At 48.7% G+C, this 27,147-nt stretch overlaps 1 protein-coding gene, 1 long non-coding RNA gene and 1 pseudogene across 8 annotated transcripts in view; 1 reads left to right on the top strand and 2 right to left on the bottom strand.

The window, feature by feature from the left end:
* OPA1 (OPA1 mitochondrial dynamin like GTPase) overlaps positions 1 to 934 on the bottom strand; it is an 85,737-nt gene extending 84,803 nt beyond the window's left edge. For 2 of the 5 annotated variants that reach the window (XM_072727253.1, XM_072727252.1), the window contains exon 1: positions 679 to 854. In XM_072727253.1, the coding sequence (XP_072583354.1) occupies positions 679 to 710 (32 nt within the window). In that variant the 5' untranslated portion in view covers positions 711 to 854. Of the gene's footprint in view, positions 1 to 678 lie in introns of all 5 variants that reach the window. The other 3 variants (XM_072727256.1, XM_072727255.1, XM_072727254.1) reach the window with 3 other exon arrangements.
* Positions 935 to 1,012: 78 nt separating this feature from the next.
* Positions 1,013 to 25,525, top strand: LOC140594476 (uncharacterized). Of its 3 annotated transcripts, none has more exons than XR_011995329.1 (5): positions 1,013 to 1,209; positions 6,368 to 6,635; positions 7,926 to 8,057; positions 15,900 to 15,965; positions 25,390 to 25,525. It is a non-coding gene; the product is annotated as an uncharacterized lncRNA (long non-coding RNA). The 3 variants fall into 3 exon arrangements; XR_011995328.1 differs by lacking the exon at positions 25,390 to 25,525 and adding an exon at positions 24,322 to 24,794; XR_011995330.1 differs by lacking the exon at positions 25,390 to 25,525 and adding an exon at positions 20,917 to 22,763.
* LOC140594538 (U4 spliceosomal RNA) lies at positions 9,452 to 9,525 on the bottom strand (annotated as a pseudogene).
* Positions 25,526 to 27,147: the final 1,622 nt, after the last annotated feature.

Below are 27,147 nucleotides of genomic sequence, written 5' to 3'. Positions count from 1 at the left end.
TTGGAGGTCGCCCGGCTCCAGATTCCGACTCAAACGAACCTTCATTCAAAAAAAAAAAAAAAAAAAAAAAAGTGCCCTCCTCCCCCTATGCAAACTGTAAGTTACCTGCATCCCTCAAACATCCCTCAAACAAGCTTCCGAAAGCAGCTCAAGGCAGGCGGCGGGAGGCTGAGTCCGGAAAGGCAGGACCTCCAAGCTCAGCGGCTGCACAGGCAGGTAGGGAGGCCCCCGCGACGGGGGAGCCTGCGAGCGCCGCGGAGGTAGCGGCGACGGGAACGCGACGGTGCACTCTGCACCCTGATGCAAGGTGCAAAGGAAAAGGATTTCTTTCTTTTTCTTTTCCTTTTTTTTTTTTCATGCTCAGGACCAGAGCAGGCCCGGGCAGCGCGGCGCAGCCAGGTCCCCGCTCGGCGCCGAGGGCCCCGCCGCCCGCGAGGTCCCCCGGGCTGGCTCCGGCAGACGCAGGGAGAGGAGCCCGGGCACCTGCCGCGGCGGCGGGGGCGGGGGCGGGGGGCGCGGCGGCGGCAGGGACGCGAGGCGCGGAGGGGCCGGGGGTCCCCGGGGCGCGGGGGGGTCAGCCCAGCGCGGGCTCCGGCACGACGCGGCCTCCAAGCCCCGGGCGCAGGCCGGAGGCGGCGGGGACGCGGCGCGGCTTCCCGGGCGGGAGCCCGCACTTACCAGGCCACGGCGGCCCGCCGCAGTCGCCACATCCCGCCGGCGAGGACGCTCGCGGGCGCTCGGCCGTCCGCCCCGCCCGGCCCGGCTCCGGGCGCGACCGAGACGCAGCCGCCGGCAGCAAGGGCACCGAGCAGCCGCTGCGGGCCTCCCAATGGCGCGCCGACTTCCGGGAGCGCCCGCCCGGCACCCGTACGCCGTCCGGCAGGGACACGGGCCCCCGCGGCTGCTCCCGGGGCCGCGGCACAAACGGGCCGCGCCGGACGGGGCCGCGCGCCGGGCTGCAGCGGAAACGGAAACGGACACGGACGCCTTCCGCGGCGCACCGCTCTCCCGCGCGGCTTCCGGGACGGGCTGAGGGGACCCGCGGCCGCTGGAGGGAGGGCGTCGGCGGGGACGCGGGCGCCGACCCCCCCCCCCCCGGCCGGTGAGCGACCCCGAGACGCGCAGGTGCAGGGGCGGGGCCGCGCTCGTCCGGCGCTGGCCCAGTCGTGGGAGCGGGAGCAGCGGGCGCCGGGCTCGGACCTTCCGCAGGTCAGACCGCGCGGGGGCGAGGGGGCGAGCCGCGTGCGGCTGCGCTGAGCCGGGCGTGGGCAGCGCCGTCAACCAGGGAACACGGTCCGCCCCTTCGTTCTTTCCGTTTGACATTTCCTCCCGCTGCCCTGTTGAAGTGGTTCGGGTCAAAGCCCCCCCCCCCCCCCCCGCCCCCGGACCTCGGGGGGAGATGCTCCTCGTCCTCCCGGTGCTCCTCCCCCAACCCTGGGGGTCCCGGGGGTCGGGTCTCATATGCTCCCGCCCCCCGCCCCTGGACCTCAGGGGAGATGCTCTCCGTCCTCCCGGTGCTCCTCCCAGGTCACGGGGGTCGGGTCTCAGATGCGCCCCCCCCCCCCGCCCCTGGACCTCGGGGGAGATGCTCCTCGTCCTCCCGGTGCTCCTCCCCCAACCCTGGGGGTCCCGGGGGTCGGGTCTCATACGCCCCCCGGCCCTGGACCTCGGCGGGAGATGCTCTCCGTCCTCCCGGTGCTCCTCCCCCAACCCTGGGGGTCCCGGGGGTCGGGTCTCATACGCCCCCCGGCCCTGGACCTCGGCGGGAGATGCTCTCCGTCCTCCCGGTGCTCCTCCCCCAGCCCTGGGGGTCCCGGGGGTCGGGTCTCATATGCTCCCCCCCCCCCCGCCCCTGGACCTCGGGGGGAGATGCTCCTCGTCCTCCCGGTGCTCCTCTCAGGTCACGGGGGTCGGGTCTTAGATGCGCCGCCCCCCCCACCTTGGCGGGAGATGCTCACCATCCTCCCGGTGCTCCTCCCCCGACCCTGGGGGTCCCCGGGGTCGGGTCTCAGATGTGCCCCCCGCCCCTGGACCTCGGCCGGAGATGCTCCCCGTCCTCCCGGTGCTCGTGCCCCAACCCTGGGGGCTCGAGGGGGTGGCTCGGGTCTCAGATGCGCCCCTTCCCGCCGCCTCCGCACCGACCCCAGGCCATCGGAATCCGCTCTCGGACTCCAAACACGGTTCCCCCTGCAGTCCGGTGTTTTACGAGGAAGCTGGGGAAAGCGATGTGAGCCATAGAGGTGATGCAGTCGACGACTGGCCTGACCTGGACCAGAACCCAAGGGCCTGGCGCCCTCTTCCCCTCGAGGGCCCCCCCATTCCTTTTCTCCCTTAATCGTCAGAACCCTGAAGCAGTATCCCTCCATTCACAGCCGTTGGTCGTGAACTCCCCAGATGCCCCACTCTGGCCATCCATTCTCTTTATTATTTTTACTGCAGTGACTTTTTAATGGCAGGTGCGGACAGGACAACTGACCTGTGCAAACTGTAGCTATTCCCGGGATTGCGGAGTTGTGCAAAAATTCCTTGTTTGGGCAGCCCCGGTGGCTCCGCGGTGGAGCGCCTGCCTGCCTTGGGCCCAGGGTGTGACCAGGGGTCCCGGGATTGAGTCTTTGTTGGGCTCCCTCCAGGGACCCTGCCTCTCCCTCTGCCTGTGTCTTTGTGTGTCTCTCGTGAATAAATAGATAAAATCTTTAGAAGAATATTCCTTTGCTACTGTTAACTTCTCAGTTGTTTTAGAAAACATAAGAGAAGTCAAATAGTAGTAACCCCTTTCATATATGGGTTACCTTTACATTCCACAAAACCCTTTTTTTTTTCTTACAATTCTACCTAGGTGCCTAGTCTACTGAATCATCCCCACATGTGCAGAAACACACACGTGATGTTTATTTTTGCTTTGTGTGAAAGAGTGAAGGATTGGAGTCAACATTGTTAAAAGACAAACCGAGGCATAATAAAAATTGTAAACATTTATATGGTCAAAATTGATTTGAATTAAGCAGCACCAAGCCAGAAGCGGTTAGGAGTGCTCCACCACTCGGAGCAAAGGACAAGACTTCTATAGGGAAGACAGGGAAGCAAAGGCAAGGAAATCATTTGATTGGCTATAGCTTACCTGATTGTCATATTTGAAAAAGTCTAGTTGACTGTGATTGGTTGCCTTAGATACTGCTTTCTTTCTTTTTTTTTTATTTAAATGCAATTATACAACATCCTTAGATTGAGATGTAGAGTTCAGTAATTCATCGACATTTTTTTTTAAGACTTTATTTATTTCTTCATGAGAGACACAGAGAGAGAGAGAGGTGGAGACACAGGCCGAGGGAGAAGCAGGCTCCCTGCAAGGAGCCCGATGCAGGACTCAATCCCAGGACCCCAAGGTGACGCCCTGGGTCAAAGGCAGATGCTCAACCACTGAGCCACCCAGGCGTCCCCCTCCCCTCCCATCAGCATTGCTTTCTTAAGTTTTGGTTTACTTAGTAGACTGCCAAGACATTAGAACCAAGTTGGTTCGTATCTTCAGTCTATTCCCAACATAATCCCCACAGACGTATACTGTAGAAATTAAAATATTCGGGGATCCCTGGGTGGCTCAGCCGTTTGGCGCCTGCCTTTGGCCCGGGGCGCGATCCTGTAGTCCCAGGATCGAGTACCTTGTCGGGCTCCCGGCACGGAGCCTGCTTCTCCCTCTGCCTGTGTCTCTACCTGTCTCTCTCTATCATGAATAAATCTTTAAAAAAAAAAAAAAAAGACATTAAAATATTCTAAAATTTAGATAGAAACGCAAAGTGCCTACAATGTTCAAAACAAAGAACAAAACTAGAGTATTTATGACAGTCTGACTTCAAGACTTAGTATTATAATCAAGAGAGTATAGTATCGAAGTAAGAACAACTAACTCAAGAGCCCAAAATAGATGATTCAGAAATAGATCTCTGTGCAGTCAATCAGTTTTTGACAAAAGCACAAAGCAATTCAGTAAAGATAGAAATCTTTTTAAGAAATGATGCTAGAGGGATCCCTGGGTGGCGCAGCGGTTTGGCGCCTGCCTTTGGCCCAGGGCGCGATCCTGGAGACCCGGGATCGAATCCCACGTCGGGCTCCCGGTGCATGGAGCCTGCTTCTCCCTCTGCCTGTGTCTCTGCCTCTCTCTCTATCTCTCTGTGACTATCATAAATAAATAAAATAAATAAAAAATAAAAAAAAAAAGAAATGATGCTAGAGCAATTAGATATCTGTATGGAAAAATATACGTGCTATGCATAAAAGTTAGTATAAATTTATACCATATACAAAAATTACTATACATAAACAAAAATTTATATAAGCTGGGACATAGCCCTAAATGTAGAAGTGAAAACTATAAATCTCTTGAAGAAAATTAGAATATCTTTACAACTTGTAAGTAGAGAAAGATTTTTTAGGTCGCAGAACATAATACCACAAAATTAAATTTGATAAATTGGATTTCATCAAACTAAAATACGTGTCATCATGAAATAACAATGCTGAGAAAATTTAACAAACATCAGATTTGGCGAGATTATTTGTAGAATATTTATCTGACAACATGTGCATGTCTGGAATATATAAGAAATTCTTACAACTCAGTAGTAAGATAAACAACCTGCTATGCTTTGAATGTTTGTATCATTCCCCTGCCAGTCACAAATTCATACATTGAAATCCTAAGGCCCATTTTGTTGGAATTAGGGGCCTTTGAGGGGCCTTAAATTATGTGGAGGAGCCCTCATTAATGGGATTTGGCTCTTACAAAAGACCCCACATAGCTCCCTAAATTTTCCACTCTGAGGTTACAGCAAAAAGCCATTTATGAACCAGAAAGGAGGCTCTCGGTGGCCACAAGATCATGCTGGCACCTCGATCTTGGACTTCCCAGCTTCCAGCAATGTGAGAAATCTCTGTTCTTTATAAGCTACTCCATTTATGATATTTTGTTATAGCAGCCCAAATGGACTAACACAACCCAGTTAAAACTTCAAACACACACTATACAGAGGAAGATAGATAGGTAATAGATGATAGATAGATAGATAATCTCCAAAGAACACATACAGTGCTCAGTGTTCTTAGTCAGCAAGGAAATGCAAATTAAGACCACAATGAGATACGACTGTATCCTCACTAAAACTGATGAGTAGGAAAGGTACTGACCTTCAAAAGACTGACAATACCAAGTGTGGTGAGCATGCGAGGCAGCCAGAGCTCTCAGGCACTGCTGATGGAAACGTAAAACAGTATGACTACTTTGGAAAAATATTTGACAGTTTCTCACGACGTAAGACACACCCTTCCCCTTTGGTCTAGCAATTCTAGTCATTCAGATCCAAGAGAAATGAAAACATATGTGCACAAAAAGGCTCGTACAAAAATGTTCACAGCAGTTTTATTCTCAGTAGCCAAGAACTAGAACCAGCCAAATGTGTGTCAACAAGAAAGTGGATAAATTAATTTACACAAGGCAATACTCCTCAACGCCAAATAGGAAAGAACTGCTAGACGTGTAACACCATGACTCAGTCTAACAGACGTGCTGAAATCAGGAGGGGATGTTGCACCTACGGGAACATGGGTGTCGGGAGTGGGAAAGGGACACTGGGGAACCTGACTGGAAGATGGAAATGTTAGGAGTATGAGTTACTTGGATCAAGTATCTGTTCATTACAGTGTGCAGCTAAGAAATGTGCGTGCCACGTTTCAGGTGAGCATATGTGCATTTTACACACATCTCTGAGGGGGAGGATCAAAGTGGGTGGAGATTAGAATGAGCAAGAATGACAAAATGTGGGTAATTATGGGAGCTGTGTGGTAGGCACATGAGGGCTCCATATACTTTTCTGTTCACTTTGTATGTATTGGAAAGTTTTCACCATTGTAGCTTTCACATGGGGACGCCTGGGTGCCTCAGTGGGTGAAGCATCTGCCTTCAGCCCAGGTCATGATCCCAGGGTCCTGGGGTCAAGCCCACATCAGGCTCCCTGCTCAGCGAGGAGCCTGCTTCTCCCTCTGCCCCTCCCCTGCTCATGCTTTTCTCTCTGTCTCTCAAATAAATAAATGAATAAAATCTCTTAAAAATAATAGTTTTAAAATGTATCACATAATGTGTGACACAGGAAGTAACGTCATAAAAAGGTAAAAATGATGCAGAAAGAAAAATAAGGTGGATTTGACAGAGATACAGTCTCGTGGGTGTGAGAAGGAGGAGCAGAGAATGAGTACAAAAGGCACTCAGCCCATGTACTACGTGGAATTTGCTCCAGCTGTATTTATTTCCTACTGGACTGTAATAAACTACCCCAAATGTAATGGCTGAAAACAAACCTAATTCCTTGGTGTTCTCCAGGTCAGAAGTAAGAAATGAGTGTCACCGGGCTGAAAGCAGAATGCCGACAGGGTGGCGGCTTCCCTTTGGGGGGCTCTCAGGAAGAAGCTGGCTTCTGGCCGTTTACAGCTCTGAGGCTGCGTGCATCCTGGGCTCCTGGCTCATTGCTCCCCTCGAGGCCAGCAATGATGGCTGATGATCTTGGGAATATCATACACCTTGGATGCCGACGCTCCTGACTCCCTCCTCCACACTTAGGGACCCTTGTGGTGTCACTGGGCCCATCCAGGTAATCTGGGATGATCTTTGTATTTTAAAGTCAGCTGGCTGGAAACCTCAGTTGCATCTGCCTCCTTAAATCTCCCTTGCCGGGCAGCCCTGGTGGCCCAGCGGTTTAGCACTGCCTTCGGCCTGTGGTGTGATCCTGGAGACCTGGGATCAAGTCCCACATTGGGCTCCCTGCATGGAGCCTGCTTCTCCTTCTGCCCGTGTCTCTGCCTCTCTCTCTCTCTCTCTCTCTCTCATGAATAAATAAATAAAAATTTAAAAAAAAAATCTCCTTTGCCGTATTCAAAGTTTCCAGGAATTCGGATGCAGACTTCTTTGTGGGAGGCATTATTTTGCCTGCCTCATAGCTCCATTTAAATTACTTTCAATGACGTCTCTCTGACACTAAACTAAGGAGAGAGAGAGAGAGAGACAAGTTTATGCAGCTCACCCCCTTGTGGAAATAGCTGTCGTTTTAAAATTGTGCCTCTAATCTTTGTTCTTTATATTTATCTTTTTTTTTTTTTTTTTAGTTTTTTCTTTTAAGATTTTATTTATTTGAGACGGCTAGAGGGAGAGCTGTGGGGTGGGCAGAGGGGCAGGGAGAAGCCGACTTCCTGCTGAGCCCAGAGTCTGACGTGGGGCTCCATGTCGAGGACCCTGATCAGGACCTACCTGCCCAGCGCCCCAGCTGTAATGACTTTCATACCTTTCTCTTTTTTCCTGCGATCTAAAAAGGAATCTCAATTCTACGTTCCATGTCACAAATTTCCTTTTCTGCAGTGGCGTTTTTGCCTCCTAAGTAGCTTCTGAAAAGTTACTTTTGCATTGTGAATCTTGAAATATTTCCTTTACTTACCATTATCTTTCTGTGCCTACATCTTAAAGTTCAAGCTTTTTCATCCTATCAAAGATGCAGGATTGTTGCCTAAAATTTTTTCTTGCTCCTCGAGTGAATAAACTCTTAGATGATAAACTCACAGACACAATCTCCCACTGGCCCTTCCTACTGTAATGACTACCGGGACTGCTGTTACCAGCCGACACCCACTTAATGTGCTGGGCGCCGTGTTAGCTTTCGTGTATAGTATCTCCTTCCATTCCTTCCTACGGTATTTTTTCACGGACTTCATCTTTTTCTTTCTTCCCTGCTCTTCCAAGGCCAGAGAGTTTATTTACTTTGTTTTATTTAGCAAAGGATGTATTGACCAATGACTGTAAACTTTAAATCTGCTGCATGGGTCTTACCCTTAGTGGTTATTCCTCTGTGAATCTGGTTATAAATTTTTATATTTTTGTTGTGTTTTCACAGGTATTCTAGTAATTAGAAAAAAAAACTGCACCAGGGACAGCTAATCAAATACCGTATTGGCTGAGAAAACATGGCTCCGGTGTAGATACTCAGACTGAAGACTGCTTCAGCTGTACACACCCCTGAGGTGAGGTAAGCTTTTAAACTGGATTTATGTTATTTTTCCAGACTTCTCTTTTCCTTTCCCCATTGAAAGCATAGGCAGCTTTTGTAATTTCCTTTGCCTCAGGGATGTCAGCAGGAAAGAAGTGTGGGGAGGTCAAAGGTTCTTTTGGTAAAAGCTCTCTGTGAAAGCTTAAGTCTGTGCTAGGGTTTTGCTAGGAGCCCAGGAGGTTCCTGGAGGCCAGGAAGAGGAGAATGTTCTCACCTAACTACCATTCCCCATACTTGGAAGAGATCCAGACCTCTGAGGATTCTCAGCCCCCCAGAAGATTCCACCCAGGCATGATCAGAAAAGCTGATCCATCAGATTCAAAAGGGTCATGAGGACTAGGAATTTGCAGAGCCCCAGAGGTTACTTATGACCACTAATTAGAAAAAGCGCTATTTTCTATGCACGTGGCTACCTATATCCAGTATATCCGTGTGGTGAAAATAAGTATCTAGTAGCGCACTACTGTGTATGTCTTTCTAGTTCTGTCTTCACTGACATCTGCTTGGTAGCTTGAAACTAGTTATGGTGGCAATATTTACCCCAGAAGTCAGCAAACTCTACCAGTCGGGGCTCAGTGTATTATTTTGTTGATCATTGAGTCTTTTTCCAAAATATTTTATTGGGCAACCCCGGTGGCTCAGAGGGTTAGTGCCGCCTCCAGCCCAGGGCATGATCCTGGAGACTCGGGATCGAGTCCCACGTCGGGCTCCCCACATGGAGCCTGCTTTTCCCTCTGCCTGTGTCTCTGCCTCTCTCTCTCCTGTGTCTCTCATGAATAAATAAATAAAATCTTTAAAAAAATAAAATAAAATAAAAATGAAAAATATTTTATTAATTTGAGAGAGAGAGCACAGGTGGGGAGGCAGGGAAAGGGGCAGAGGAAGAAGTAGACACCACCCCCACCTCCCCTAGCAGGGAGCCCAATGAGGGGCTCGATCCCACACCCCGAGATCACAACCTGACCCAAAGGCAGATGCTCAGCCGACTGAGCCACCCGGGTACCCCTGACCGTTTAGTTTAGTCTTAAGGAAGTTATGGGAAAAAATAATAATTCTATTTTACAGGTTAAATATTATATTTAATACTGTATAACCCGTAAAATAGTACTACTTAATACAGGTTAAATGTGTTGTGTCTGTGGCTATTTCATTCTGAAGAGCACAGAAAACTGAGGAAATATTCCTTCAGTATTTTTTTTTAAGATTTTATTTATTTATTCATTAGAGACAGAGAGAGAGAGAGAGGCAGAGACACAGGCAGAGGGAGAAGCAGGCTCCCTGCAGGAAGCCCGACGTGGGATTCGATCCCAGGTCTCCAGGATCACGCCCTGGGCTGAAGGTGGCGCTAAACCGAGAGCCACGGGGCTGCCCTCCTTCAGTATTTAATTAGCAATAATCGCACCTTGGATTAACCTCAATGGCTACGATACTGCCACTGTGCTAAGCTTCCTTCAGTATTTAAAACCTTTTATCTGATTCAGTAGAGAAGTCATGCACGTTTTTATGAATTGCCTAAGTTCTCACATGTGTCTTTGTTTCACTGTCTTCTTACTTGTTAGTGGGTAGGCAAAAAGCCACCAATATTCATGTCAGATTTGAACTCATAAATCAATGATGTGAGCAACTTCTTGCTGAATAGATAGCAATAAAAATAAGCATTTATTCCTAGTAAAATGTACAGTAAACGTGCATATATATATGCGTGATTTTTTTGTAGAGCTGAGTGCTGAACACTTAGCAGCGTGCCAGAGGCACGCACATGTATGCTCGAGCGATTCACCAGTTCTTCCCTTCGGTCTGTTTCCAACTTTCCGTCATTGAAAACTTCTGCCATTTAGTTTTTCATCTGTCTTGAAGTTTGCTCTCTCTCTGACCACTCACATGCTGTCTCAGTTTTGGGGGCCAGTGCCGTGAGCAAAGCCTGCAGGGCTATTACTCCCTTCCACTCCCCAGGTTCTGAGGCTTTCTCCCTCTTGCTTGGAGCTATTTTTGCTCACACTTGGGAACATTGCTTTTTGCTTCCTTTTTTGGACTAAAAATATATCCTCTACTTCCACCGTGTTCCCAACCTTGGCCTCTGTGAGAAACAAAGCACACATCAGTCCGTAAGTAATTCTGCACGGCCGTCCATCTAGCATTACCCATACTAGTGTCTTCCTCAGCGCCAGTAGGCTGGCCTGTTTGCCTTGCAGAGGGACAGGCTCCCACATCCTGCTGCTCATTGTTGCAGGCTGTTGACAGCCCTCCTCCTTTCGCATCCTCTGGGTGGTCTTGAGGTGCCTTGGCAGTAGGAAGGGCCACGGTGACCAGCAGAGGCAGTAGCTGGCGAGTGCTGTCATCCTAAGACAGCTCACAGACGGCATCAGGAAGGCGAGCTCGGTCATCTCCTGACCTGGGGACCCCCTGCACAGCTGTGGTGCCGGCATGTCGGGAAGGCAAAGTGATACATAAACATCTACCTGTTCCAGGAGGAGAGACGATAGGAGCGCGCAGTGCCCAAGGACTTCCCAACAAGCAGGGTTGGATTCACAGGTTCACACAAAACAAGCACAAATTAGAACCCCGTCTCCCTTTGTCTCCTTTTTTTTGCCCTCTTGCTTCTTCCTTGAGGATGGGTGAGATTTAGAAAAGCAGAAAGGACGGAGGGAAGGAATACGGTAAGGTGTGTGTGCTGAATTTGGGGTTCAGTGACTCTTCGGTTTGTACTTCCACACCCTTCTATTACCATGGCATCATGATATGTGCTGATGTGTCTACCTCATGGTAACACAGCTAATATATGAGAGGCATTTAGAACTGTGCCTGGCGGGGCCACCGGGGTGGCTCAGGGGTCGGCGTCCGCCTCCGGCCCAGAGCGTGACCCCAGGGTCCTGGGATCGAGTCCCGCGTTGGGCTCCCTGCAGGGAGCCTGCTTCTCCCCCTGCCTGGGTCTCTGCCTCTCTCTCTGGGTCTCTCATGAATAAATAAATAAAATCTTTAAAAAAAAAAAAAAAGAAAGAAAGAAAGAAAGAAATGACCACTCTGAGAATGATATATATACATCACTCTTTTTTTACCCGTTCACCTATCAGTGAACACTTAGGTTGCTTCCATATCTTGGCTCTTGTGAATACTGCTGCAGTGGACATAGGGGTCCATAGGGACATATATCTTCTTGAATTAATTAATGTTCTCTTTTTCTTTGGGTGAAATCCCAGTAGTGGAATTATTGAATAATACGGTATTTCTATTTTTAATTTTGGGGGGAAACTTCCAGTCTCTTCTCCACAGTAGCTGCACCAATTTACATGGCTGCCATCGATGCACCAGAGTTCCTTTTTCTCCTCGTCCTCACCCACACTTGTTATGTCTGTCTTTTTGATTCTAGCCATTGTGACCGGTGTGAGGTGATACCTCACTGGGGTTTTGATGTGCATCTCCCTGAGGGTGAGTGATGAGCATCTTCTCTTGTGTCTGTTTGCCATCTGCTTACTGTATTCTTGGGGAAAGTGTCAATTCAGGTGTTCTGCCCATTTTTAAATTAGATTATTTGGGGTTTTTTTGGTGTTGAGTAATAGAAGGTCTTTATATATTTTGGATATTAACCCCTTATTGGGTATCTCATTTACAAATATCTTCTCCCAATCAGTAGGTTGGCTTTTGTTTTATTGATGGTTTCCTTCTCTAGGCAAAAGCTCTTCAATTTGACTTAGTCTCATTTGTTTATTTTTAGCTTTTCTTTCCCTTGCCCCAGGAGACAGCTAGAGGCCAATGTCGTAGAGATTACTATGTTTTGTTATAGAAGTTTTATGGTTTCTGGTCTCATATTTAGGTTCTTAAACCATTTTGTTTGCACTTATTTTTGTATAGGGTGTAAGAAAATGGTCCAGTTTCATTCTTTTGCGTGTAGCTGTGCAGTTTTCTCAACACCATTTGTTGAAGAGACTGTCTTTCCCCATTGTATATTCTTGCCTCTTTTGTCTTAGATGAACTGACCACATAAGTGTGGGTTTATGTCTGGACTGTCTATGCTGTTCCTGTATCTCTGTGTCTCTTTTTGTGTCAGCACCATAGTGTTTGGATTACTGCAGCTTTGTACTGTACCTTGAAATCTGGCATTGTGGTACCTCCAGTTTTGTTCTTTCTTCTGAAGATTGTTTTTAGGTCTTTGGGATCTTTTGTGATTCCAAACAAGTTTTAGAATTATTTTTTCTGATTCTGTGAAAAATGCCATTGATATTTTGATAGAGATTGCATCAACTCCGTATATGGCCTTGGGTTTAGTTGCTCTGTTATACTATGGCTTTTGTGTGTGTGCCCCAGGGTGATCAGGGCTAGTGTGGTCTGGGGACACAGGGGTTGCTGAGGTCACAGGCTGGCTATGGCACCTGGACGTTGCTCCCATCTGCATTGTCAAGGTGAAGAGGAACGTAAACTGTGGTGCTCGCCAGCCACTCTGAACCTGAAAGAGTTCCAGCATCTCCTTTGCCATTTGGCAAGTTTCTAGGGCTGATTCCTTTATAGCCTAGTTGCCCTTTTAATGGCGCAGCGATTTAGCGCCGCCTGCAGCCCGGGTTGTGATCCTGGAGACCCGGGATCGAGTCCCACATCAGGCTCGCTGCATGGAGCCTGCTTCTCCCTCTGCCTGGGTCTCTGCCTCTCTCTCTCTCTCTCTCTCTCTCTCTCTCTCTCTCTCTCTCTGTGTCTCTATGAATAAATAAATAAAATATTAAAATAAATAAATAAATAAACAAACTGCACCTTTTTTTCAGTGCTCACAGTCCCTAGGTACTATCCCTCCCCCCTGCAATTCACAGCACCAGGCCCAGGGGTTCTCTTCATTACCATTATCTCTCTTGTGGTTCTCTGTGTGGTCTCTATCTTTTGTGGGGCACAAGCTGTTCATTCAGCTCTCAGTTCTTCAGGAGGAATTGCCTTATAAAAAGATGTAGATTTAATGTGTCTACAGAGGTGGTAAATTTAAGGTCTTTCTACATCACCATGTTGGACCCTCCCACTCAGCCATAGACACATTTAAATATATAAAAACAAAGATTGAAATTGAGAGATTGGAAAGAGTCACCATGCAAACATTCACCACAAGGAGCTGGTATAGCTCTCCTAGTGTCAGACAAGATAAATTATGAGACGAGAAGTCTAACCCAAGAGAAAGAGAAACCCTTTATAACGATTAGGGAGTCAATACAGTAGAAATAATAGCACAGTCTCAAATCCTTGCACACCAAATAACAGCTTCAAAATACAAAAAGTAAAAAAATTGACAGATCTGAAATCCACTGAGAGGGAAATCGTTGATTAAGTTCAAAACTGATCTGAAGAGTGAGTTACTACTAATTCTGGACTCTTTATCACAAAACCCCTGATTTGCCTAAGTAGTGCCTAAGTTGGCCTTGAAGTTGCCCTAGGGACAGTTGGAAAGGGGCAGCAGCAGGTCAGTGAGCTGCATCCATCACACTAGATTTCTTGCTTAGTGAGACCTCTAGAAACATCTCCAGTACTTTAATGAAAATACTGTGCAGGGGCACCCGGGTGGCTCAGAGGTTGAGCGTCTGCCTCTGGCTCAGGGCGTGACCCCAGGGGTCCTGGGATTGTTCTACATCTGGCTCCCTGCAGAGAGCCTGCTTCTCCCTCTGCCTGTGTCTCTCCCTCTGTCTCTCATGAATAAATAAAATCTTTAAGAAAAAAAAAAAAAACTCTGCAAATAGTACATCCTTACATGAGACTGTTGCATTCCATCTGCATTTTCCTAAGTGAATTTTGTCGATGTCAGCAGATTACCAGATCGGATCCCAGCCTTAGGATTTTCGAGTCCTGGTGTTGTGAAAGGATAAACATAATCTGCAGCTGCATCTTGGTACCTGACCAATCAGGAGTCCTTTCAGGCACCCAGTGAAGTGCTCCAGGATTATGATCCAAAGGATCATAATCATGCAGAGAGAGGATTTTAAAATACGCGTCTTGGAGATCCCCGGGTGGCTCAGCAGTTTAGCGCAGCCTTCAGCCCAGGGCGTGATCCTGGAGTCCTGGGATCGAGTTCCACATCGGGCTCCCTCCGTGGAGCCTGTTTCCCCTCTGCATGTGTCTCTGCCTCTCTCTCTCTCTCATGAATAAATAAATATATAATCTTAAAAAATAATAATAAAATAAAATAAATAAATAAAATACGGGTCTCTTCCTCAGCAAGGAGCACATTACTCATTTCCCTCTGTCATCACTAATTTTTGCCCCAAGAGCTATTATTTCATGAGTATCACTTGACTTTCTCAATCCTGTCTGTGGGCACCCCACACCTCTGACCCTAACATACATTGCCTACTTGGGCAAGCTCTCAGGTCATTGGCCATAATTTCTGCATCAGAATTTTTTTTCTCCAGGAAGAGCAAATTACTCTGCTACATTTGTCCAGCTTTAACCTTCAAAGGATGTGCACCATCCTTTTGGGGTATCCCCTCTCCCATTGCCTCCCTGACATGGGGCTTTTGCCCTAGAGTTCACCCATTTCCTTTCACCCAGGGGGAAAAAAGGCCTCCCCTTCCTTTTCTTTAGTCTCTGGGACCTCCCTTGGGTTCTAGCCACTGCTGTCTCCCAGAATTCTTGGTATTTCTGCTATCTCTGTAGGGTCCTGATAATCTGCCTCTAGGGGCTCAGGGAGTAAACCCAGCGTCTCTTGCTGAGGGTAGGACTGGGGATTGGGTGCAACAATAGGCAGACCATCGTTAACAAACCTGGTAAGATACTATCTTGAGATATAAATCTGTGGAGTTTTTCCCCCACTTGCTTTTACAGTAAGCAAGTGGCCCCCTGGAAGGGTAGAGTTGATAGAGAGGGATTAAAAGAGCTGAGAATAGTTAATGCTGAGCTATGTGACTCTAAAATAGAGAATCAAATGAAGTTTGAGGCATAAAGCACATGAAGAAACGCAGAGCAAGGAGAGAAACTAGAGGAATTGCCAGACAACCGTATCCCAGTGTCTTCAGGGGCACCGGTGTAGGTCTAATGGGTGGGCAAGGGGAGGAATAGGGAGGAACAGATAGAGAAAAGCGGGTCAGCACCGGGAACCTGGGGAGCACCTTGGAGCATTTCCCATTACCACCTTTCCCCCAGGAGGCCCTCAGCTGGCTGTGTACTCCTGGAGATGTTTGCCAGGCCCCTTCCGTATGCCTCTGAAGGGTCACCCTTTCCACATCAGTGTTTTGGGAATCTCATGGGCCCCATGTATATGTTAGGAATGCTTTTAGCTGCAAGCAACAAAAAATATGATTAGTAGTATCTTAGACATCAGAGGTTTATTTTTTCATGCAACAAAAATGCTAGAGGTAGGTGGTGGTTTTGTAAAAATGGAGATTCCCCAAGAATCCTGAGAACATGGGATCCCTGGGTGGCGCAGTGGTTTGGCGCTTGCCTTTGGCCCGGGGCGCGATCCTGGAGACCCGGGATCGAATCCCACGTCGGGCTCCCGGTGCATGGAGCCTGTTTCTCCCTCTCCCTCTGCCTATGTCTCTGCCTCTCTCTCTCTCTCTGTGACTATCATAAATAAATAAAAATTAAAAAAAAAAAAAAAAAAAAAAAAAAAGAATCCTGAGAACAGGATTCAGTTAGTTCTGGAATGGTCTCCAGGGATCTGTAATTCTAGATTCTTCCCAAGCGTTCTTAATGTGCAACCAAATGCCGGAGTCACTTTTCCCTAGTTTACTGTCCACTCTTCTGAGTTTTCAGAGTCCTTTAGCTTCCAAAGGAGTCAGCAGCACTACCAGTGAACACCTGATTCATGTATTCATTCAAATGGTCGACAAATAGTAATTGCTCACCTGTTTATGGCAGGCACCAGCTCTGTGAAGGCTGTGAACTGGGCCTAGAAACGTGAAGATTTATTAAAACATTCTCGAGGTAGGTAGAATTTCCACAGAATCTATTTTAAATATTTTTTTTCCCGTTGAGGAAAGATGGTAACCATTCAACTAAACATAATAAACACCTGTTTTCTCTACATTTCTTCTCAAAACCTCATTACAACATGAAGATTTTGTTAAAGACAACAAAATCCTCGGGGACAAACTAAAAACGTAACAAGAATGGAAAGAAATATATGAACACAGTGTTGGCACCTGGAAAGCAGATGGTGATGAGTTACTCATAGACTGGGGCATGGGGTGCAGGAGGCAGGAAGCTAACAGACTGGCCCCATAGCGCCCCTGACGGCGCTGGATTGGAGGCACCAGGAGCTGCTCTGGAGCTGGAGTGTTGGTTAAAAGCCTGTACTAAATGCAGGGAGATCATTAGATTCCTTCTTCACCCCGCCCCATGAGGCATCTCCCTCACCCCCACAGAAAGCATGCTGGAGAAGATTGGGGGCCAGTTGGCATGCTGAATGAATGGTGAGTAACTTTCTCCCATCACGTCAGAGCATCCTGGTGGCCTAGCTTAGACACCTGAGGCAGCAGCTGGCAGTTTCCTTTTTAGGGAAACTTGAGTTCTTCAAAGAAAAAACTTATAGACATTGATTATTGGGAATCCTAATCCAACATAGAAATCCAGAGGAAACCAAGACTATACAAAGAGCAGAAGAAACTGTCAGGAAAACCATAATATCTTCAGGGAGATAATAAAAGATAACTGTGTCAACAGAAAAACAAAAAGACTAGCTCATAGAAAAAAATGAGTTCTCAGTTTTAAAAAATATAAAAACAGAAAAAAAAAAATTGAATAGAATCCAAGCATGCTTTAAGGGAAACTCCCTGAGGATATACTCTGCCAAAATGAGAGAATAAACTAGGAAAAAAAGAAGACTCAGGACTCAAGAAAAGGGGATCCAATTCAGGGAAGTTGGATGACACATGAGAGCGGGAGGCCAGTGGGCTGCAGAAGGGCTGTGTTAAAAATTTAAAAATCAACAGAGTACTTGATGAATTTGATATTCTTTTAAAGATTTATTTATTTTAGAGAAAGAGAGGGAGTGGGAGGGGCAGTGGGAGAGAATCTTCAAGCCGACTCCCCACTGAACACGGAGGCCAATGTGGGGCTCGATCCCATGACTCCTGAGATCATGACCTGAGCTGAAACCAAGAATTGGACACTTAACCAACTGAGCCACCCAGGTGCCCCACCTTTGAATTATTAAGAGGAGATTAACGGTTTTGGCTAAGTGTCGGAGGAACACTGGGGCTAAGTATAAATCAAAACAAGGGAATTTTGAACCCCAGGGAGGAAAAAGTTGTGTAACAAAGGAAACCCTGTTAGTCCATGTGGCACGACTTAGCTGGGGAAGATATTTACAATAATCACAACAGTGTTAACTTTGAATACTGGTTTAACCAAATATTATGATATATTTATGTTGGAAGAATGAGGAGAACAAGATTACTAAATCCTCACGTTTCATAGGAGGAAGTCAAGAGTTTATATCTAAATCTGAGAAGTCAATACAGAAGCATATTATTTAAATACATGGAAGAAAGATCCAGAAGAAGCAGCTTAGCCAATTGAAAATGACACTTCTGTGTCTCTGATGAGCAGGGCCACGTGGGAAATGGCAGTCTCTCCGACCACAGGGAATTTTTCTGGTCAAGAAATCCCAGACTTTTGTGATTCTTTCCCCCAGTCCACTGGGTTCAGCCAGAGTCCTCCCTTGAGGTTTGCCAAGTATGAGCTCTAAGGAACACACAAACACACACGATGAACTTCATTTGAACTTCGTTCATCTTTTTTCCTAAGCCAAAGGTGTCATAATAGGGAAAGGGCCAGAGCCCACCCAGATAGGAGGGACGTTAGCGCAGCAGGCCTGTTCCTGCGCCTCCTGCATCTGTGTTTCCTATCGACATGAAGAAATAGGAGTGGCGCGTTCGCTAGCCACCCCAAATACCAGGCCCTCAGTGCGTGTTGGAATAGATGAGAGGATGAATGAATGAACGACAGAAGAACCCACCGTTTTTCATACATTGTGGATGCCTACAGCCTAGCGCCAACACTGTTTTGCCTCTGATGCTTCTTTCTCATTCACTCAGACTTAATGGCCTGTTGTGTGTTTTGTCGCCTATGAAGTGGGCACCTCCAATGTGCAAGGAACTCTCCTGCCTTCAAAGATTACAGTCGGTTTGGGGAAGCAAAATGTGACAAGTTTAAACATACAGCCACGGAGAGCTGAGCGGTGGGTGCAAGGAAGCTCCTATGGGATTTGAACTCATAACCTGAATGAGGGTCTGGTGCAGGGAGGCATGACTTTCCCCATACTGGCTGCAGAGTCCCTAGAGTGAGTGCAGAGTCCTCGTATTTTGTTCACAGTGAAGATGGGAAATGGGAAGATGGGAGGAAAGTGTTGTCCTGAGGGCTGCTCTTGTTGACAAAAGTCAACAAAGCACAGATTTGGTTGGCACACCACAAGCATTCTCAAGTTCACCTCAACACTTTAAAGAAGAAAAATCGGGGGATCTGGGCTGAAGACAAGGATTTGGACAGCATCAGCACAAAGATGGCAACAAAAGCCATAGATGTGGATAAGAGTGTGTAAAGACAAAACTGGGACAAAACCCTGAGGAGCACCAACATTTTTTTTCCTTTTTTTAATTTAAATTGAATCAGCCAACAGAGAGTATATCAACAGTTTCAGATGTCGAGTTCAATAATCCATCAGTTGCGTAGAACACCCAGCGCTCATCACATCAGGAGCTGATATTTAAAGGCAAGCTTCTCGGCCTTTTGGCTACGATCAGGTGTAGGAGCACCAATATTTAAAGGAAAGGTTAGAGAGAGAGAGAGCGCACGAGAGCGAGGAATCTATAGCCTAGATTGAGAGGAAATAGCCAGAGAGTTGGGAGAGAAGCGAGGAGTGTGGAGTCGCGGAAACAAGGGAGCCAGAGCTGTAGGTGTGGGTGGCCCCCAGTACCCAGTGCTGCAGGGAAGTACGGTAACGTAAGGAGGGAAAAGTGTATGTTGGATTTAGCAGCGAAGCAGTTGTTGTGAATTGAACTGCGTCCCCCAAGATCCATACGTTTAACTCCTAGTACCTCAGAATGTGACTGTGTCTGGAAGTAAGATCTTTAAAGAGATAATTTAGCTAAAATGAGGTCCTGTGGGAGGGCTTGAGTCCAGCATGACTGGTGTCCTTCTACAAAGATACTGGGACGCAGACACCATACAGGGAAGACTGAAGACACAGGGAGAGGGCGGCCCCCCACACGCCGAGGAGAGAGCTCTTGGAGGAAACCGACCCCTCCAGCACCTCGACCTCGGCCTGCCAACTCCCAGAATAATAAGAAACTAGATTTCTACTGTGTGAGCCCCCCGCGCCCCCAGCCCCTCCAGTCGGCGGTACCTTGCGCTGCAGCCGTAGCAACACGTGTTGCTCCGCAGTCCTGGTGACCGATGGGAGGAGCTGCATTGAGAGCATGATGGGAGGGCAGGTGGCAGGAAGCAGGGGCCCGCAGGTGTGAGGAAACGTCCAACAGGTGTAGAAAACGATGTCAGAATTCCGTCTGAAGGGAGAGAGCAGACCGAGGGGTGCCTGGAGGCACCTGTGGGTCCGTGGGGGGCAGTTGACTGGGGGCTGCTGGATTAGTGAGGTGATTGTAAGGCGATGGGACTAGTCCTCAGTGGCTCTGCCACCGAAGAACCGGAGCACATTCCAAGACGGTCTGACACTCCAGGGCAGAGTGTCACCAAGGCCGCGGCCACGCATCCCCTCTGATCGGGCCCTGGGCGGCAGCCGCTGGTACATGCACCTACTGAAACTTCACATCATTACAATTGACTAAAATTTAGAATTCAGTTCCTCAGTCGCATTTGGGCCCTTCAGGTGTCCCGCGGCCGCAAGTGGCTGGTGGCCACCGTAGCAGGTACTGCGGGACGTCTCCATCATCATAGGTCAGTGGTACAGCACTGCCCCTGAGGCCGAGACGGTGGCTGAGCGGAGGGCCCGTGCCAACCCTGTGTCGCCGGTCACTCTAGAAAGGCACGCTTAGGCCAGACACCGCTGGACACAGCCCTCCTCCTGCCCCAGGAGGCAGAGCCGGGTGGTACTCCCTTGGCTGTGGCCCTGGAGAGTGGGAGCAGTTAGTAGGACCTGGCATGGGGCGGCTTTGGCCTTGTGGTCAGGAAGCCCGGCCGTGAAGGTGGCCTCCGGCCGGCCGACCGTGCACCCTCTCCTCGGGCCGGGACGGAAGCCCTGCCATGGAAGTCCCGGGGAGGGATCCACACCCAGCAGCTGTTGCCGGGACACAAGCGGGACCGAAGAGGCCATCCGAGGGACAGTCCTCCTTGGTCTCAGGAAGCCTCCGTACGTGAGCCAGGCATCAGCTTCCCTGGGATTCCAGGCACTGTCCTGGTGCTAAAAAGGATAAAACGGTTTAACTTGCTTTAACCGTTCTGCTGGTGCCTTCTCTTGTTGTTGTTGAAGTTGATTTATTTGTTCCTTTCCATCTTTTAAGACCGAGCCACGTTTGTCTTTGTTTGGGTTTTTTGTTTGTTCTTGTTGTTGTTGTTGAAATACACACAACGTAAACTTTACCATCTCAACCATTTTTAAATTTTGTAATTTATTTTAGAGGAAGGGGGGAGGGGAAGAAGGGGAGAGGAAATCCTCAAGCAGACTCCCACTGAGTGCAAAGCTGGACAGGGGGCTCGATCCCAGGACCCCGAGATCATGACCTGGGAAATCAAGAGTCGGCCGCTTGACCAGCCGAGCCGCCCAGCCGCCCCTGACCATGTTGAGTTGTACATCCAGTTGGGTGGTCCAGTGCGTCCACGTTGCTGTGCAGCCATCACCGCCGTCCGTCCCATGACTCTTCTCATCTTGTGAAACTGAAACTATTTATTAAACAATGACTCCCAGTTTCTTCTTCCCTAGCCCCCACCAACCATCTTGTTTTCGGTCTTTATGATGTTGACACCCCAAGGACCTTACATAAATGAGATCGGACAGTATTTGTCTTCTTCTGACTGGCTCGGTTCACGGGGCGTAACGTCCTCACGGTTCATGCACGTGGCAGCCTCCTGCAGAATTTCCTTCCATCTCAGCCTGGACAGTATTTCACGGCACGTGCACGCCACGTTTTGCGTGTCCGTCGTCCGCGGTGGCACTGTTGCTTCCATGCTTTGGCTCCTGTGAATAAGCTACTATGAACGTGGGTGTACGAGTATCTGCTCCATTGCTCTGGGTCTGTAGGCAAAGTGGAATTGCTGAGTCATACGGTGATTTTATTTAATTCCCTGAGGAACCTCTACTGTTTTCCACGGCTGCTGCTTGTTTCACACGTGCACCGGCAGGGGTTCAGCTTCTCCACATCCTTGCCAGTTCTGTTTTTTTTTTTAGTAGCGGGCACCCGAATGAGTCAGGTGGTCCTATTGGCCGTTTTCTGAATGCTCTAGCCATGTGCAGCCCAAACCTCCCAGATTGCTGAGCAGCCGGGCCTGTCACCTGTCACCCCAGTTCCTGCTGTCCGGGGGGCTGGCGGCAGCCCGTCCCGCCACCGGCCCGTGACACCACCCGGCTGCCCTCCAGCCGGCCCCTGATCCCCCCGGGCCTGAGCTGGGATACGATGCCAGCTCCGCGGGGTCTCCAGCTCGCGCGTGGCCTCTTTCCCTGAGTCCTCCTAGTGCCCGGGACCTACTCTGGCTGCCCTGGCCTCAAGCAGCCCAACGCTTCATCTGCTTAGACATGGGTTTTACCTCCGCCTGAGTCATCGCCTTAGAAGGGACGCTGCTGGGCCGTCGGCGGTCCCCGGGGCAGGTGGAGCAGGCGGGGAGCGGAAGGTCGGCCGGCCAGGCGGCTTCTGCGACGTGAAGGGCAGGTCCCTAATGCGTCACTCTCACCTTAAGGCTCCGCGTTCCGTTGTTTGTCCCTCCCTATACCTCAGAACTTGGTATCTTTGGGTTTGGGTTTGGGTTTTTCAAGAGAACAAATGCAACAATTTTATCTACTTTTCACTGAGTTTAAACCGTTGAGGATATGGGATTGCGAGGAATGTACGCGCAGCGGCCTGAGCAGGAAGGCCGCTTCGTGGGTTCTCCGGCTCCCAGGTCTGCGTGGGTTAGAGCCTTCCTCAGGTCCCGCTTGGTTTCCTTTGCTCTGCCACCAGGACTCACTGCGGTGTGCTTGAGGCTCACGGCGCGTCTCCTGCACTAGGAGAATTCAGGTTCACGTCGGGCCGAAATCACACCTGCCGTTGAGAAAGAACCGTGTGCTGTGCCGGCTCGGCCCGCGCCGCGGTGGCTTCGGCCTGGAGCCAGGCTCCCCGCCCCCGCCCCGCCGGGGTCCTGTTCCCGCAGGCTCCGTGTGAGGCACAGGCTAGGCTGGCTCTCCCGATAGGACAGGAATCTCCGGTAGTTGGAGAGGAGCGGAGTGCTTTGTCAGGACCACCTGCCCCTGAATAATCTGTGTTCACTGCTGCATCTACGACGTAGCGATACGCGTGGCCCTAAACCTTACTCAGATTCCTTAAAACTAGCTTTGATGAGCACAAGGCTGATATCCTATTATTTTGTTGTTACTGTTTATTATTTCATGATGAAAAATTAACACTACAAAAAAGTAACAGTTCCACTAATAACTCCGCTAGGGAAAAATAACTTCACTTCTCCCTATTAGGGTCTGAAAGAGCGTATCGTTTTACGTGGGCATTGCCCCAAAACTCCTCATTAATCCCAAAATGATGTAAGTAAAAGTGGGTCAATAAAGAGGAAAAAAGAACTGAATTTCATTAAGTATTAAGGTTGCTCAAGGTCTGGCCCAAAGCCGCGCTCCTCGGGTTTCGTAGGAGTTAGGATTGGAGGGAACTCAAACAGGACAAACAGCACATGGGGTGTGGCAGGACGTGGGAGTCCTGTCTGAGAGGCCTCATGCCCCTGCGCCCGTCCTAACAGCACCTAGCACGGCTGGGTGCCTCTGCAACCTCGGGAGCCCCTCCAAGCCCCACCACAGGCTCACGGCGCTGAGCGCCTGAGAAAGGTTATTGCCCCCAGTGTCCGTCACCCGATGTCCTTCTCGTTGATGGATAGACCGGCGGGGGCGGGGGGGCGGGGACCGAGACTGAGTGCCACACGTTACAGCAGCGCCGTCCTCACCGAGCTCCTCACTGCCTGTTCCCGAGGGTTCACAGCGGGGCAACCAGAGTGACTCTCCAGACAGTGTGGTTGTGTCTGAAGCATTCAGGCCTCTCATCCATCCGAGAACAAAGACCAAGGCCTAAAGTGGTTCCTTGACCACCACCTTCCATTTCTTGCTCCAGCGCACTGGTCATCCAGAAGCTCCCAAACATCCACGAGGCCCCTTTCGTGTGCACAGCTCTGTCCAGGCTGCTGCGGGCCCCCCGCCCCCACCCACCCTTGGCCTTGGCTCTTGGCTCACGCTAGTACTTGACATCTCAACTTCAACGTCTGTTCCTTAATAAACTTCCTGCTCCAGACGAGTTGACCTCTTCCAGAACCAAGAATCCTTCCCTCAAGAATTTGTCACGCATGCAACCATGCAGTCCTCTGTGGGCTTACTTGATTAACGTCGTCTTCCGCCCCTTAAGCTGGGATCTCCATGAGGGCGAGGCCCGTGTGTGTTCTGCTTACTGATTTTCCCCTCATGCCTGGCAGAGGTACTTCGTAGACTCTTAGTAAATGCTTGATGCGTGAACCAATGGTAGGGTGCTGTCCTCTCCTTTAAAATGTAATATTTGGCTTCACTCCCCACCATTCCAGCACAAGGTATAACCAGTGTACAAACTTTTTTCCCAAGTACATAAAGGTTCACTCACACCCTGGTGCCTGGAGCTTTACAGTTTGTTGATGACTTCGTTCATGCATCTCCATCCTTCAAAAGAAAGCAAATCATGTTAGACTTAGGGACTAAAATGGGACTCAGTTGTTTTGACTGGACGTTTTAAACATTAGGCAACTGTTGAGCAGTCTAGTCAAGGTAACTGAGCTTCCTAATTTTTTTGTACTGTTAAAGATTCTCTTCCTGCCCCAGAAGTCTAGTGGAATCCCATTCGAGTCTTTAGTCACCTGGCAAGATGGCGGAAGAGTCGGGGTCCTCAACCCACCTGAGTCTTTATTCACCCTAATAGGCAAAGACATTTCTCCTTGCTTTTCATGTGCTGTCCTTCTGATTGTGAAATAAAGATGGCCCATGTGTAGCTCTGGTACATTCTCCAGAGCTCTCCCTGCAGCTGGTGGGTATCAAGCCCCCTTTTCCCTGAAGTAAGCCACTCCCATTTCCAGCTCAACTTCTGTTTAAAGTGGTTTTTCTTCTCCACCTCCGCAGAGCTGTCAAGGAAAAGACAACGTTGTTTAGAGAGAACAGCGAGGATAAACTGGCTCCTCCTGGGATTAGATGTTAAACGACTGTGATGACCGACGTGACAGGCGCCAGGGCTTCTGTTTCAGTAGCACCAGGGGGACTAGCGAGAGTGGGAGATCCATACTGTGAATCCTGCGCAGTGCCTCGTCACGGCTGTAATCCACTGTGGCTCCCGGGGAGTCGCTCTTCATCTGACCCACTTGAGGCTGCCTCGAGGCCCAGGCACCTGTCTAAGGATCACAGTCACAGTTGGGGGGGGCCTGGTTTCCCCTGACTTCCGTGGCCTCTCTCCTTCTCTGGCCACTACCCCTTCTGTGCTCTGAGCCAAAGCCTTCGTCTCTTCTCATCCCTCATGTTATCTGTGGTTGGCCTGCTGTTGGGAAGACTCTCCATCGTCCCATCAGTGTGGGGCCCCAGTTGTTAGCAAGTGACATCACTGTGTCAGTCCTCAAGGACTAGTGCTGCTCAGTCTTTATCAAACCCACTATTCTAATCTTCAAGGAGAGAAGAGAGGTGTTGCCTCTCAGCCCTGGAGAAAGTTGCCCTCACACCCAGAATGGACCAAATAGCTCTTTACCACCCAAGGGAAGAAAAAAGACAATAAAACTTGACTATATTTGTTTAAAGGGAAAGTTTATATCCTGCTTTTCAGGCCATAGTCCATTTAATTCTCATAGAATCTCTAACCCACCCCCACACGGGAAACAGTGATCACATTCATCATTTTTGAGACCTCCCCATAGGAAGAGCACTTGTGATTTATATTTTGTTTAATGCTCAATTTATTAAAACCTACACGTGTAATAAAACTTTGAAAATCAATTTTCTTATATGTTTGAGCCTTGATTATTTAAATTTCCTTAATTTATTTGAGCCACAATGAAATTTTAGAGTAATTTCTGAGCAGCTCAAACAAACATGACAAAACTATTTTAAATACCAAACCAACTTCTGTCCTTAGTATTTCTATAGTTCTTAAGCCTTCTCAAGTTCGTACAAAATGCAGTATTACTTGTTTCGATAACTTCCCAGTATACAGCATTCCAGGCAGAAGAGATTGGCTGTGTTACTCGGGGTCCCGTCAGGAAAACCAAACCCCAGAGATACGTCAGACGATGGAGATTCAACACAAAGACTGGCAGCAGCGGGAGCACATCGTTACCTTCAAGCCACTGAAGAGCAAGAGGAACGTGGTATTACCCGAGTGCACAACCAACCACTATGTGTGCAAGGCTCCGGAGCACCCCTGCCGCCATCACCGCCTTGCAGGAAATTCGACGCCCACCCTTCCACCAAAGCAGCAAGCCCACCGCATCGGTGCCAGAGCCGAGCCCCGTGGTGCTCTTCGCCCTCTGTCGCCACAGTCACCAGCTTGCATGATACCCAGCGTTGGTCAGGAGGTGTAGCCAAAAGAAGCAGCCCCACGTACTACTGTTCTACTAATTACTATCAACACAACATCTAAGACGCACTATTGTAGTCCCTATTCTATAACTTCCTTTTTTCCACTTTATATTAACTTTTCTACATATCTAACATTTTACCAATTCAACAATTCCAATGAACTGTAATCACCATTTTCTTTGTGATATTTGTACTGCCAAAGGGACGGGAGCCCTCTAGCTCAACCCCTGTGTTCTTTCAGCATAGCCCCTCAAGCCCTGGATATCGTTCTCATTTTGTTCCAGATCAATCCTGAGGATTTTCAGGCCATGCCATGGAATCAGCTACCCTCTGGGGGTCCTGGATCCTCACAGAGACCAATCCTGGGCAGAGGGGTGGCATAAGAGGGCGAGCGTCCGGGAAAGTGCCCCTGCTACTACTCTGCATCATTAGCACTAGAATGAAGGGTCTTACTCAGGACCTACAGTCCTAGTGATGCTCCAGGTGAGCGTGTCCTACGGTTGTAACCTTAGAGTGTGAGGTTTCATTCACCACCGAAACTTTTTTTTCTTTTCTACCCTTTGTTTCCTGAAGGCAGCTGAGGCTGGGAGAGCGTATGCAGTGTGTCCAGGATGACGACATCAGTAAACAGCAGATGCTCGGGCCTCGTTTAATCCCAATGCTCAGTTCTCTCCATTACACAGTACTTGGTGAAACAGAAGCTACACGTCTGGTCATGTGTTCTTCTCCTCTCTGAATCAGTCCTCCCTTATAGCTTAGGACTTGTCTTCCCTTCTCCATCTTCTGTCATGTGGTCACAGGGCGATCCAAGTATGTCTTGTCCATTCTGGACTTGCTGCTAATGATCACGGGAAGAAAAACTCCTGTAACTGCATCGAAGTGAGGAAGAATTATTTTAAGAATTATTTTTATACCTTCAAGAACTATTCTTTCAAGGCAATCAAATCACCTTACATTTCAAGGTCAAGGTCAGCCTAAAGAGTAAAGTACAACAAAAGAAATCCTGTGAACCACGCAAGCCAGCAGAGCTACAGTAAATGAGATTTCAAATCTTGCTGAACTCTTAAATTTCAGAATAAAAGATTTGCTCTTTCCTCACAGAATTGGCATGAGGAACAAATAAGAGCCCTTTTAGAGTAGCTGTTATAAAGCAAATGCTCAAAAATGTCGGTGATCATTAGTAGTATTACTTCTTTCTGAACTGGCAGTTCCACAGATCACCTGCCACGTGTATTGTGATGCAAACTGGGGCGTTAGTGTAGATAAACAATCTTGCCTGTCAAATAATAAAAATGTTTTTTTGAAAATTAATTCTATAAATAAAAGGTTGACAAACGTCACAAGGTGCTGTTTCGAGTTAGAGGAAGAAGATGGGCTGACGGAAGA

Source organism: Vulpes vulpes, chromosome 11 (genome assembly GCF_048418805.1).
Source record: "Vulpes vulpes isolate BD-2025 chromosome 11, VulVul3, whole genome shotgun sequence".
In the NCBI taxonomy this organism is placed as follows: Eukaryota; Metazoa; Chordata; class Mammalia; order Carnivora; family Canidae; genus Vulpes; species Vulpes vulpes.
The sequence above is the reverse complement of the archived record's forward strand: the minus strand, read 5'-3'. Positions and strand labels throughout refer to the sequence as shown.